At 54.0% G+C, this 12999-nt stretch overlaps 1 protein-coding gene across 1 annotated transcript in view; it reads left to right on the top strand.

The window, feature by feature from the left end:
* The window catches only part of LOC108577184 (steroid receptor seven-up, isoforms B/C), a gene marked incomplete at its 5' end in the record, with an annotated part of 43026 nt that extends 30945 nt beyond the window's left edge, over positions 1–12081 (top strand). Inside the window, one exon of the mRNA XM_017940296.1 lies at positions 11194–12081. Coding sequence (XP_017795785.1) covers positions 11194–11468 — 275 coding nt within the window. The remainder of the gene's footprint in view (positions 1–11193) is intronic.
* Positions 12082–12999: the final 918 nt, after the last annotated feature.

Raw genomic sequence — 12999 nt, 5'->3', positions numbered from 1 at the left:
AAGGAGCACGGAAGGAGACTCGGTGTAGAGCGGGCCAAGTGCACACGCCCGAATCGCCCGGCCACAATATGAACCCAATCAACCGACCAGTGTACACACAATCGACAACAGCCAAGATCTTTATCTCCGTTCGCTTCTCGTCCTAAACGGCCAAAATTTGTCCGTGCACGCGGCCGAAAAAGGAGCCAGCTGCCGAGAACGAGCCTCCAACGCCGCGTGTCCAATCGCTCGGCTACATCCTCTCGATTCCAGAGGTATTTAAAGTCCGTTAGAAGGCACGCGATTCGCTACGAAACTCCACGAGCTGCCTTTCTAACGTGGCACATTCGATCGGTGTCGTACTTTGGTGCATTAGGCCCCGTTCCGACTATTCTTTCCAACTACCGTTGCACACTTGTACAAACTTGAAGTTTCGAAGAAAAAGTGTGTTTGCAAAAATACGCATCGACTCTCTCTCTCTCTCTCTCTCTCTCTCTCTTTCTTGGGAAGAAGAGGGACAATAAAGAGGCAGGGAGAGGAGGAAACGCAGCTGGCAGGAATCGACACGCCTACGGTTTCAAAGCGGAAAACAGCGTAGAATGGACGGAAGAATGGATCGAGAGGTCGTTATCTGTTTGAGAGGACGCGGAAAGCGAACGATTTGACCAAAACACGGACCATTCTTCCCTGGCACGCTTCGAGAAGTTCTCCTCGAACGAAGAATGACGATGCCTCCGATGTTGTGGCATTACACGCCTGTCAATGTACAAATCACAGCCCATTTGCTCCATTCAGGGTTGCGCTCGTTTAACGACACTCGGACAGCAGGCACGGTCGTAAATTTTCACACGGGAACCTACCTCTGCCCTCTCCTCCCCCTCGTCCCTCTTCCACGGAGAGGCTCTGGGAAAACCTGCGAAACGGATGGAAATCTCGCGCCGTTTCACCTCGATAATTGCGCGCGGCGAACTTTCCACGCCGGCGAAATTACTCTCTCCTTCTTTCTCCCCTGTATTTCCGCTGCTGTTAAAACGAGTCGCTAATCGAGCAGGGAGCAGCGCTGTCAAGGATCCGCTACCGTTTAAAAGTATTTCTCTTCCTTACTCCCAACTATTTTATTTCGAGTCCGAAGTGAGAAAAAAAGTGCAAGGGCAAATTGTGGTAGTTGTCTGTACTTTCGCTCCTATTTTGCAATTACATCTGTCTCTCTCTCTCTCTCTCTCTCTGTCTCTCTGATGCACGAGTGCGCGAAATAATTCCGTGCAATTTCCTCCGATTTGGACGAACGGTTCGACGATTAATCGGATACCGTTTGAAAACGCGACTCGCGATATTGTACGTTACAGGGTGTGTAACGCGTCGACGCGCTGATACCCGTACAATAGGTGTAGGCAAAGAGATAACGAACGCGGCGAGTGGCGTTGCGCGGAATTAATTTAAACTCGATGGAAATTGAATTAGATTTTTTCCCGGGCTGGCCAATGAAATTCGCGTTTAAAGGTGCCCGTACGGACGGTAATTGCAGGAAATTCGAAGGAAAAGAATTTTCCACCGATGGGAAGATCGCGACGGACGCGAGTGCAGCTGCTCGCTCGAGCATCGACTCCCATCGACTCCGTGGCTCTAAACCCGTTGGTTTAATCGCCGCGCGGACCGCGAGTCGTCGTACCGATGCCCGACGGATAGACGTAATTTATCGTACGCTCGGAGATAAACCTCTCGCCGATCGAACAGGTTCGCGGCTACGGTCTCGCCCAACTGACGCGCGTCCGAATCGAATTTCTTCCGCCGACTAATTTTCGCCTGACCGCGCTCCAAAGATGCTTTTCCGGTTTCGCCGATCGAAATCTACCCTCTCCACCGAGCGATTTTCACGCTGGGATAAATTAGTCGATCGCGTTACTCCGAACAACTCGCGTTGCCCTCGGTCGGTGCTTGTTCGCCGCTTGTTCGTGGGGGACTTCAAAGGGAGACGGATTGCAACTATTTCGAGGTCCCGCAAGGGTGTTCGTTTCGAAAGGCAGGTAGATTTCCTAGCGTCTATCCGGTACGGGGCATAGGTACCGAGATCGCGCGATAAAACGGCTGCGGCGTCGCGCCGGCGGTCGAGTACGCGGCCCCAAACAGCAGAACGGGCGAGAGCAACGGAAGACGGAGAAAGAGAAAGAGACGGGGGGAGGGGCGGGGAGGGGAGAGAGGGAGGAAAGGACAGGGTCCGAGACCCCCCAGCGTTCAATGAGAGACATTTCTCATCATTTTCCATTCAGACCGTCTGAGTTATAAGCCCGCTACGTCTTCTATCCCGGCACAATCGTTCGATTTATTATAACCGCGAGAAGCCTAATGAATTTAATTTCATATTTCACGGCCGGTAAGTAGCTGGCAACGATGCCGTCGTGAATATCGCGGCGAATGCGGGGCCGCCGCGTTTACCCGCCGATTTAGGTGCTCTCTGTTGCTCCGTGGGTCCTGGTCTGACGTGGAAAAAGGGCCGTTCCTTTAGCGCGGTGCGGCGCGCGCTCGCGCGATTCACGAGCCATATGGAATCGAGGTCGTATCTCAGGCGAGCGGCCAGGCCTCGGCCCTCGGGACCGGGCCGAAACGTCCGTCCGCTCCTCTTCCATTCTACACAAAGGGAAAGAAAGGGGAAGAGAGTTACCTTTAGCCCGGGCACGGGAACACCGCGATATAGTGCTCGATATTTCTCGAGGTTTCTCCGTCCCGTCATTTTTACCGTCCCGCCGGCCAGGCCCTTCTTCCGTGCGTATATTTCCAACGGACGATAATATATCTCGGACTAATGTTTCTCCAGGAACCGCGCGCGCACACCCAACGCGACGCATAAAAATCCAACGACGAACAACCGCTTATATTCTTTATCGTCGCGCGATTTATCGTACGGTCGCGGCCGAGCCTACCAGTGGGGACAGTAATCGAAAGAGTTCTCCTACGTTCGAATATTCTTCGATTTTCGATCGTTTTCGAACTCTGTTTGCTATGCCGGGGGAGTAATGCCGCGGACGCGTCGTTCCGCGGTAGTTAAGTTATTAAATTTATCTCCTCGAGCCAGACTAAAAATCGCGGTGATTTATTATTTTTTGCTGCTTAACGACGCGGCCACGGAATATGGCCCGGAGTAGGTCTCCCTCTTCTTCTGCTCGGCTTTTTTCTCAGCACGCGCCGCGATAAATTTCCGCGTTTGCGGTTCCTGCCCGTTCTTCGACGCGTGAACCACGATTACGCGCGACAGCTTGCCGTTTTTTTTCCCGCTCCGCGTCGCGCCGCGACCTGACAAAACATCGTACGGCAGGCAGTACGCTACGGGCGAAACCCGCGGTTCGCCACGGTAGAAAATTCGAAACGAAAGCGAAGCCCTTCGATAATCAGAGGAGAAGAAGAAGGAGATGGTCGGATCGTTATTCAGTCGCGCAAACTCTCGTTCCCGTTTGGCGCGACGAGAGGAGCGGAGGCGATGCTCGTCGTGGCTCGTCGTGGCTCGTAGAGGAGCGGAGGAGGAGAGACGAGGTGCGATCGCGGGTTCCGCATTCTCTGGGCAGCCGAGAGCGAGAATGCAGGCTCGTCCTGCGGTAGTTGCACCTTGACGCGATGCAGCCGCGACACGGTTCGCTTCGCGTGCACTCGGTGCGCGCGGAACGAGGAGAGAAGTCGGAAGAAGAGGAGGAGGGAGGAAAAGCTCTGTTCTCGTCCTTGTCCGTGCGGTGGCTCGCGGCGTCCTCTCTGTCCGGTTTGGTGCACGGGTCGGCTAAATAGACAGACTCGCGGGAGGGCGAGCGGGCAAACGAGCCGAACGAGCGAACGAGCGAACGAGCGAACGACCGGCCGGGCAAACGACCGTCGAACGGTCGGCCAAGTAGGCAGGCTGATGCACGCGCAGCTTATAAAACGACGGATTCCCTCGAGTATATCGAGAGACTCGTTCTCGCGCACGAACCTTGACGCTAATGGCATGCATTACCGCTAATAATAGTTGGACAAGGAGGGGAATACTCTCGGCGAGAGGGATGGAAACGGAGATAAACGCGGACGGGTGGAAGGAGGAGGAAGAACGAGATAGGTCGAGATACGTCGGCCCTTTGGAAAAATTCGCGCGTAATTACCAGGGAAGGAGGGAGCGAGAGGAAAAGTTTGGCGTGATCGAGAAGGTGAAACGATAATCGGGGTTACTTTGGAGGCTCGCCGAGCGAGAAGAGGATGCTGAAAGACGCGCTAGCCACGGTCAATACCGTTACCGCGCCGCGTCGATGACCCTTCGCGTTGCTCAACGTTCCAACGACTTCCTCCGGTCTGATTTCCTTCCTCGAGCATTAACGCTACCGAGCATTAACGCTGTTTGGCTATTGGGAAATATGGTGTAGATAGGTAGACTGTAAGAAGGAGATGGTGGATCGCAGGTGACGCGAGGCAGGAAAAGGTGCACGGTCATCGGAGGTAACTAGCCGGAGCCGTAAGAGTCGCGCGCAATCACGCTATTCGGTGGAAACGTAATAGGCGAACACGAGCTCGGACTAATTGCTATAATTGCGATACGCGTAGGTTCGCGCGAACGATAACGAAGGAAGGGAACGCGATTCGGTCGGCGAGTCGAAAATCCGTGGAAAGCTGCGAGATTATTTATTTGTTCGGCGCGGCGCGGCATTATCCCGAGCCGTATAACCACGGAACGAGCAAAGTGGCGAGGGAGCAGCGAGCAAGCACGCAAGCAGCGGTGGCAGAGGGTTTGTATCGAGGCGATATCCCCCGTGCCGCTAGGTTGCGACCCCTGCTGCTGCGGCTGCTGTCGCTTCCTGGGGGAGCCACGACCCCTCGTACTTGGAAAATAATTCTATTAGGTTATATCGCGGTCTGCGTGAATGACGCGAGCACGCTTCCCTCGAGCCCGGTCAGGGAGTCTGCGGTTTGTTACGAGTAACCATTCTCCTCGCGCGAGCTACGAATCCGCCTCGGGCCACCTCCTAGATTGCCGGCGAATTTTATTAAGACCCTAATTACGTCCAATCTATCGCGTTACCACGGAAACTTCTCCTCTTCGCCCTATTTATCCATCTACATATCTGTTTTCGCTCACGTCGCCAACCAATTTCCCTTATTATCCCGAAACTTTCTCACCGGAGGACGCCAAGACTTTTCCCGCGAGCCGCAAGCAGGATCGGAAGCCCCCTCCGTCTGGTGTGACGCGTTTCGGGTGTCCTTGGTAGGAGGCGCGTATGCTGGGTGCTCGGCAGTATATCTCGCGCGCGTATAAATCAGCAATGGGCGGAACCGACATGGAGAGACACCGTAGAGGTTGGAAGGAGACCCGTCTCTCGAAGCAGCGGCTGCCTGAATTTATTGCGGGCCAAAGCCGAAGAGATTCGCCTTCCTTCGCTATTCTTCGCCGAGACCCTCGCGTTTGACCCGCGATAATCGTCCTCTCTTCCTTCCGCCCCCTATTTACGCCACCTCGGAATTTTACTCTCGCGATTCCCCGATGGTTGCCCTTGACCTATTAATTCATTAATTAATTAATTAATAGTCGCGAACGTGGAAATTTGAAGATGGATCGTTTCGCATCTGTTCCGCCTTGGAATAAACGGGACGACGAGCCGGAGATATCGGCGCGGACGGATCGAGAGTACGCTCGCGATACAGTTTATCGTAACTCGAGTCTCTCTCTCCGTGGTAACAGCTTCGACAAGTAACCGTCATCGGCTCGCTATCGTCTCCGGAAGCGCATTATCGCCAAGGATTCGCGCTTCCATCGCGTCGCCCGTATCCGTCGTGCCCGATCACGCCTTCCTACCTCGTCCTCGGCCGCGTCTTCGAGAATCGGAGAGGACGGACGAAGAGCGGACGAAGCGCGGACGTAGCACGGGTTAAAGGGGAGAGCACCTTTGGGCGGGTTCGCGTTCAAAATAATCCGCGATCTCGTTACCGCGGCTTTCCACGATAACGGGGAACATGTTGTTGCTGTTGGAGGGATTTCTACGGCTCGCTGCCAACACTCGCCTCTCCCCACCGCTCCCCGCCTCTTTCCCCGTGTTTCCGCTTCAGAATCGGTTTTTACCGGCAACTTTGCGCGATGCACGAGCTTCCGCGATGTGCGGACGAGGAAAAGTTGCCGTTTCGATCGCGATACCTCCGAGTCGCTCTCAATTTCCACGCAAATCTCAACGCGAAACCAGTTTAACCCCTTTAACGCTCAACAGTTCCCAGCTAACCGTTTCCCATTCGTACGAGTGCGATAGAGTGTTTAACTAGATATTACCGAATTCTATTCTGTACGCGACTGAAATTAATTGGACGCGCGTGTGGGGGTAAAAGGAAGGAAAGTATGGTTGCACCGTAGACGAACGGTGGGTTTGGATAGGTTAGGATTCGCTAGCCGTGTACCGGAATCGCGCAACATCTCGCCAGGATGGAACTGGTTTTCTAGTCATTACTCGTGACTGCCCGCCGCGTTTCGACGCGAGCGCCAACTCGTCGGCTTAGTCACCACTCGACGCCGCGCCGTCCTTTCTGTGTTCCTTCGGTTTTCACAACAACGATCGCGATAATAATTTTGTTTACGTCAAAGTATACGGAGATTAGCGTCGCGTTAGAACACAATAGGGAATTTTCAAAGAAGCCAGGCACCGTTGAGGAAAGTTACGGAGCGCTTGCTAATTTGCACATTCACCGTTCAAATAGGATTTCATTTATTCCAAGATATTCTCGTTCGCACGAACGCCTTTCAACCTTTACACCGGATCGACTCGCGAGCAACACCTATCGCTTCCCTTCGATAACTTCTCACACGGGAGACGGCGATACTAGTAGATTGTACTACCTACGTACGAGATAAAGGGGTGAAAACGTGGCCGAAAGTGGCGATGCCTAACGCGAGCGAAACCCACTTAACCCGTTCTTTGCCGCGTCAAAGGGACGCTCGCGCCTCGCAACGTTCCCGTCGATCCGAAAATGGCATTACTCTCGCGGAGAAAGCAATCTCGGAAGCGCGCCGCGAGATAAAGATGCTTCCTGGCTGTAAAATATTCCGGCAGGAGTTTGCTCCGCGTTATTTTCCTCGCGAGGGTGAGGGTGACCAACAACCCTTTGTCGTCGTCGTCGTCGCCGTCGCCGTCGCCGTCGCCGTCGCCACGGTTCGCTTTGACAACGACCGGAACGAGAGAGAGATAGAGAGAGAGAGAGAGAGAAAGAGAGAGAGAGAGAGAGAAAGAGCCTGTAAAATTGCCGTCCGCGCCGACACCCGATAAACTCGATCTCGGCAGATACGACGAGCAGGAGATATCGTAAATTTTTCGCCAAGGTTTTTCAAGTTTGCTCCATCTTGTAATTATTCGCATCCACGGGTTGTGCCGCGAGCTTTCCGAATTTCCGGAAAAGAAACGCTGACGAGGAGGAAAGCGGAGAGAAAAAGGCGCGGGAGAGGGGGGGTGAGGTCGCGCGGGAACGAGAATGGTTGTAGAGCGCGCTGGAGGCGAGGCCTGACATTTGGTTACTGACATTTTCACCCCGGGGTTGACGGCGGGCAACCCTTTGGCGTTACCCGCGCTCAATCACTCCATTGTCTCGAGCGGTGCTCGTTTTATGCTCGCGTCAACGCTTCATTATGGGGCCCCGGGTCCGGTCGACTTGGCTTCTATAGCCCACGTGCTCGGCACATTGTCTATCCCAAGAATATATTACGCGCCCACGCGATCGCGAGCCCACCGCCTCGCACACTCTACGCCGTAAGCCACCGTGTCGATCTAGTAGACGCGTCTCTCTCCCAAATTCCGCCTTCCGCTCCGACAACAGTCTCTTCTTACTTCAGATCTGATAGGTGGAAATCGATTTTCTCGGGCGATCGATGGAAAGGGAGGAGGAATACGCGGCGTGGCGCGGCGTGGCGCGCCACGGCAATTAATTACGGCGCAAAGTCGCGGTCCCTCGTATTCGATTAATTACCGCGGGTGCCGCGCGATCGGCGTTCGCATAATTGACATTGTTGCCGCATTGTTTACAGTGGCCAGTGAATTTATCGATACGTTGCCGGTGGAAGTGTAGCCACCCTACACTTTCTCACCCTCTCGCTCCTTTTTCCACGGTTCGATCGCGCCGCGACAGAGGCAACGAAACTCGGGCACGGTCGCGCGATTAGGCGTACCCGCGTAATCCTCGCGGCGTTTCGTCGAGCGACGGAAATCGAGGAAAGGAGGAAAGGGCAACGAACGAGAGAAAAGCTGGATGGGTGGTCTTTCGTCCTTGGAGGACCAAAACGTTACACGCGTTCTGCTCTTCTCTGTCACCGTTCTCGGTCACTTTTGTTTAACCCGTCTGAACATCGCCACCTATCCCCGGCTCGTCTATCAGAACCGGTGGTGGTCCCCCTCCTCTTCGCAGGTAGATCGAGGCAGGTACACGCCGAAGGTCAACTTTTTCCCCTCCGTGCCACACCTCCTCTCCTTTCTCTTCCTCTTCCTGTTCCTGTCCCCCCCTGCCGTTTCTGCGTTTTTTCTCGGTCGGTTCCCGCGAAACGGAAAGAATAGAGGACGACGGATGGGTCGAGGTCCCGTTTCGGAGCGTCTCTCTTCTACCCAGAGCGACGATCCGTGGGTTTCTGCCGGTGGTGGCGTGCTTGCACACCGCGTAACACCATGGACCGGTTTCGAGAGCAGCCGCGGGGGCTAAATGTCAACAACGGCATAACGGCCCGGTTAGAGGATTACCCCCGGTGTTCTCGCCCATCGCCAGAGGGTAAGGCCAGACAAAAGGTCGTGAACTTTCCGCGTGTCATAATCCGTCTGAGAGGGTTCGCGGCTTCTCTTCCTATACTTCTCTCCTCTCTACTCCCGTGCACGTGCTTTCCTCCAACTTTTACAACTTGCTAAATTCGCTCAATTAGTTTCTCTATACTTTTATCGATATCTGTTTAGGAAATGTGCGTCTCTAGGAGGTGCGAGTGAAAAGAATAGGAGAGGGGAGGAGGTCTGTTGTTGGTCGGTGGCGAGAGGGGTCGAAAGGTCCTCCTCGTAACCCGAACGGCCTAATGGGATCGGCATCGGAGTCGTTAACATGACAATATAGATCGTAAACGGTACGCTTATACGTGCACCGGTCTAAGTAGCAGCTAGGAGGCACGTACGTCGATTAAATGCGTGTCGCGTCGCGCCGGCCCGATGCGTACCGCCGATAGGGTCGAGGCATCTTGTCTCCAAATACGAGCCTTGTTATGATAATCGTTGCTCGCGCCCCCGTTCGCTCCGCGTGTATCTCTGCATCACGCTCGCTCTCTCTCCTCGTATTGTATGCTCCTCGAACGAGGGCAATTTCGCCGGTAGAGCCTCTACAGGCTGAAGGTTTTCGCGACGCGACGGCCGTTAGGTCGCGCGACGTCCACCGAAGGAAGTTGAAGGCGCCATCGCGGACATGAAACTGGTAATTACCGTCGCGAGGGCGAACGATTCGTCCCGACGAGATTGCCTCCAACAGCTGCGTAACTCGCGACGTCTCGCACGATAATAACGACGGATTTAGCAGAAGGTGGAACGAGAGAACGCCGTCGCTACCAGGCTCGCCTACTCCGACGGCGAAAACTCGACGGAGAATATTTATAAAAGTTCGTTTCGAGACACGATCGATAGGGGTTCCCGACCGGTCTCTGCGTTGCGTTCGGCTTACGTGGCTCGTTCTCGCGCTAATCCCCCGATTTTGCGAATCAGCGAAGCGATTCTTCTTGCGAGCGGGGGAACGTCTCGGAGATCCCCCGTCGAACGTAACGCGCGGTGTAAGATCCTATCCTAGACGAGCGTGCGAAAAGTTTCCCTTTCGTCTTCGTTTCACCGGCGACGCGCGTCGTCTGCACACAGAGAGGTGTGCAGCCAGCGTTCGAATGTATGCGCGTACAAATAAGGCACCCAGAGACAAATGACGCGGAGAGGGATCGGCGCAGCTCGACACAAAGCATCCCCCGAACACCCTTTCCGAGTCGGAGGTGACGTCACTGACAATGGAAGGTCGAGCTGTGATTAAAGATCGAGAGACTCCGTAAAAACTCCTTGAAAAGTGTAGGAACGAGGGGGGGACAGGCGGGCCTACCGGCGTGAAATATTGCCTCCGCGGCACCCGACAGCTATATGACGTTTCCGAAGGGCATGAAAGAATCTCTGCCATCTTCTTTCTCTCCTTCCCGACCACTCCATTCCCGAACCGCGTCTCCGACACCTCTTCTATGTACTACAGAGTTGAAGCGAACCGAACCCCGTTTTACCGTCGCGTCGTCCTAAATAAAGTACGTCGATCCCCTTCGAAATCGAGCAATTACCGGCTGCCGTTTTTCTGCCTACCTACGCGCCAACAAGAAATTTTCCAATCTATCCGCTCACCTCCGTCCAGGAGACGGCGGACAACGAGATGGGTAGTCTTTGGAGTTTAAAATCGGTTAATTTACGGCGAGGCTGGCCAACGAGGCGCCAGGGCATTTAACCGGTTAACGCTTGCGCAGGGTAGGAGAAATCGTGATCGAGCGGCGAAGGGGAAGGCGGGGGAAGGGTGGAGGCGCGGAGACGCCACTCAACGGCATTATTCCAATTGATGCGGTGAATTGCCGCTGACGACATCGGAGAGCCAATCCGACCGTTTGTTTATTGAGCGCGCGTTGGCGGATTCCTTGCGCGCGTTGGACTGTTTAATCGAGCCAAGCGGGGACGAAATCCGTTCGATTCCTTCGCGGTCGCCACGTGCGCGTAATGGGCCATTACGCGTACGTATGGAGATAATGCGATTTGCATGCCCGGAGAGGCCTCCGGTGCCGTCGCGTGTCAGTTGTTGGAAAGGTGGAAGAAAATGGGCCATCGGAGGATATCAGAGAGGGAAGGTGCGGAACGAAACAAGTTTGCTCGTTTCGCTCGTTTAAACGAAAAAGGAGTAGATGGGAGAAGGGAGAAGGGGGACGCCGGGGGATTTTCGAGGAAGGGAAACGAAACAATGGTGGCGCGTAAAGCGCGGTAGGTTTCGCGCGGAAGGGTGGAATCAAGGGACACCGTCGCCGCGTGATTAGTCCGACGCTCGCACGGGCTCTACGTCTCTCCGCTAGTTGGCACGCATTCCAACGGAACGAATCCCGGCTGGTCTCATTCGACTGCGTGTCTGCTCGCCCGAGGCTGGGTTTCGCGCGCACGGCCAACTCGGGGCTCTCTCTCTCTCTCTCTCTATCTCTATCTCTATCTGTTTCAGACGCGTGTGGATTGTCGGACGTGGCGCACATCGAGTCCCTGCAGGAGAAGTCTCAGTGCGCCCTCGAAGAGTACTGCAGGACCCAGTACCCGAATCAGCCGACGAGATTCGGCAAGCTGCTGCTGAGATTACCCTCGCTGAGAACTGTGTCGTCGCAGGTGATCGAGCAGCTGTTCTTCGTCCGACTGGTCGGGAAGACGCCGATCGAGACGCTGATCAGGGACATGCTGCTCAGCGGTAGCAGCTTCAACTGGCCGTACATGTCCACGATGTGACATTCTGTCTGGCGACAGCTAGCTTCCGCGTAATACCCTTGGCCTGCCTTGCTTGCGTTCCAGCCGAACCGTCGTCCTGGACGGAGAGAACAGAACTTTCTCCTCTTTTCGAACGGAGGGCGCGTCAGATAGTGCAGGATCGATCGGAGATAAGAACAGAGTTTCCCCTCTCTCCTCTCGGATTCCAGTGTCGGAATCGGGAAAGTTGGGGGAGAAAGGGTGGAAGGGAAAAAGAAGAGAGGCTAGCGCGGCGCGAAGAAATCATAAATTAGCATTTGTAATCGACGGCGGGGGATCTGGTAGATCCTCGGTATCTCGCATCGATCTTTGCGTCGAGTAATTGCCGTTAGTCGAGTCATGCCGAAACCCTTAGTCATTCGTTTCGACGTTTCGACGTTTCGACGTTTCGACGTTGTTCGCGCTCCTCGCCTCTTTCCTTTTTTCTCTCCCTGTCCTTCCTCCCCGTTTCGCTCGCGAAAATCTTCCAGAGTCCGTTTTATCCCCCACGTGCTTACACTTAAGTTTCTTTCGTCGTTGGCGTCGATCCGTTTACGTTCGTTTGGAAAGCGTTTCCGTGACAGATTTCCGGCGAGTGTTTCGTGTCTGGCGAGACTCTCCTGATTGGAACGCTTTTTTTTCGCCGACGAATCGTTTCCGTTCTCCGGAAGGGCAGAGGGAGTTGCGACCAGGCGAAACCGAACAAATATATTTTTCTTCCGCGAATGTTCGATCGGTGGGTGGTCGCGAGCGGTCGGGAGTCGAGACGACCGCGGAGGAACGTCGGCGAGCGCGATATGTGATATATACGTGTGTACGTCGAACAATTGTCGAATCCGATTTTTCAACACGGTGCTTTTTTACTCTCTCTATAAATACTGTACGATAGTCGGAGGTCTGGACGCGTTGTACAGAGGTTGCGGCGGAACAGAGATGCCAAACGACCGCAGTCGAAACCAGCGGAATTTAATCGAGCTAGTTACTTAGAGATCACCACTTAGGGGTATATGGGATATTTCTGATATTTTTAAGCGCGCGCGCAGACACGTCACACACCACACGTTAAAACTCGTCGAGAAACAGCGAATAGCGTACAGTACACAGGACAGTTAGAGGGCGAGAGATCGAAAGGTCGCGTCTCGATCGCAAGGACGAAAGCAAAGGTCGGAAGGATCGATCGAGGCACGCGATTCTTCGCGAAAGCTGAGAAGAATTGTATTATAATGGAACACGAGTTGCGTCGTCGTCGAATGTACGTAGGCCGAAACGACATCTACGGTGTAGCGTTATGTATAAAGGCGCGAGAACATTTTTGTATAAAACGTGTACATAATTAATATATTTTAGAGATATAAAAAAAAATACGATTATAAATATGGAAACGTAAGCGCGAAATATAAACACGAATATACATACGCACGTATGAATGTAAAGAAATATATATGTGAGAATTACAGAGTTTGGCACGTTTAATTGACGAACCCTCCTCAGGTAAGTGTATCAATGGACTGGAGCCATTTTCGAACGGATATCG

The sequence above is a fragment of the Habropoda laboriosa genome, unplaced genomic scaffold, assembly GCF_001263275.1.
Source record: "Habropoda laboriosa isolate 0110345459 unplaced genomic scaffold, ASM126327v1 scaffold597, whole genome shotgun sequence".
In the NCBI taxonomy this organism is placed as follows: domain Eukaryota; kingdom Metazoa; phylum Arthropoda; class Insecta; order Hymenoptera; family Apidae; genus Habropoda; species Habropoda laboriosa.
This window is presented reverse-complemented; position numbering and strand designations above follow the sequence as displayed.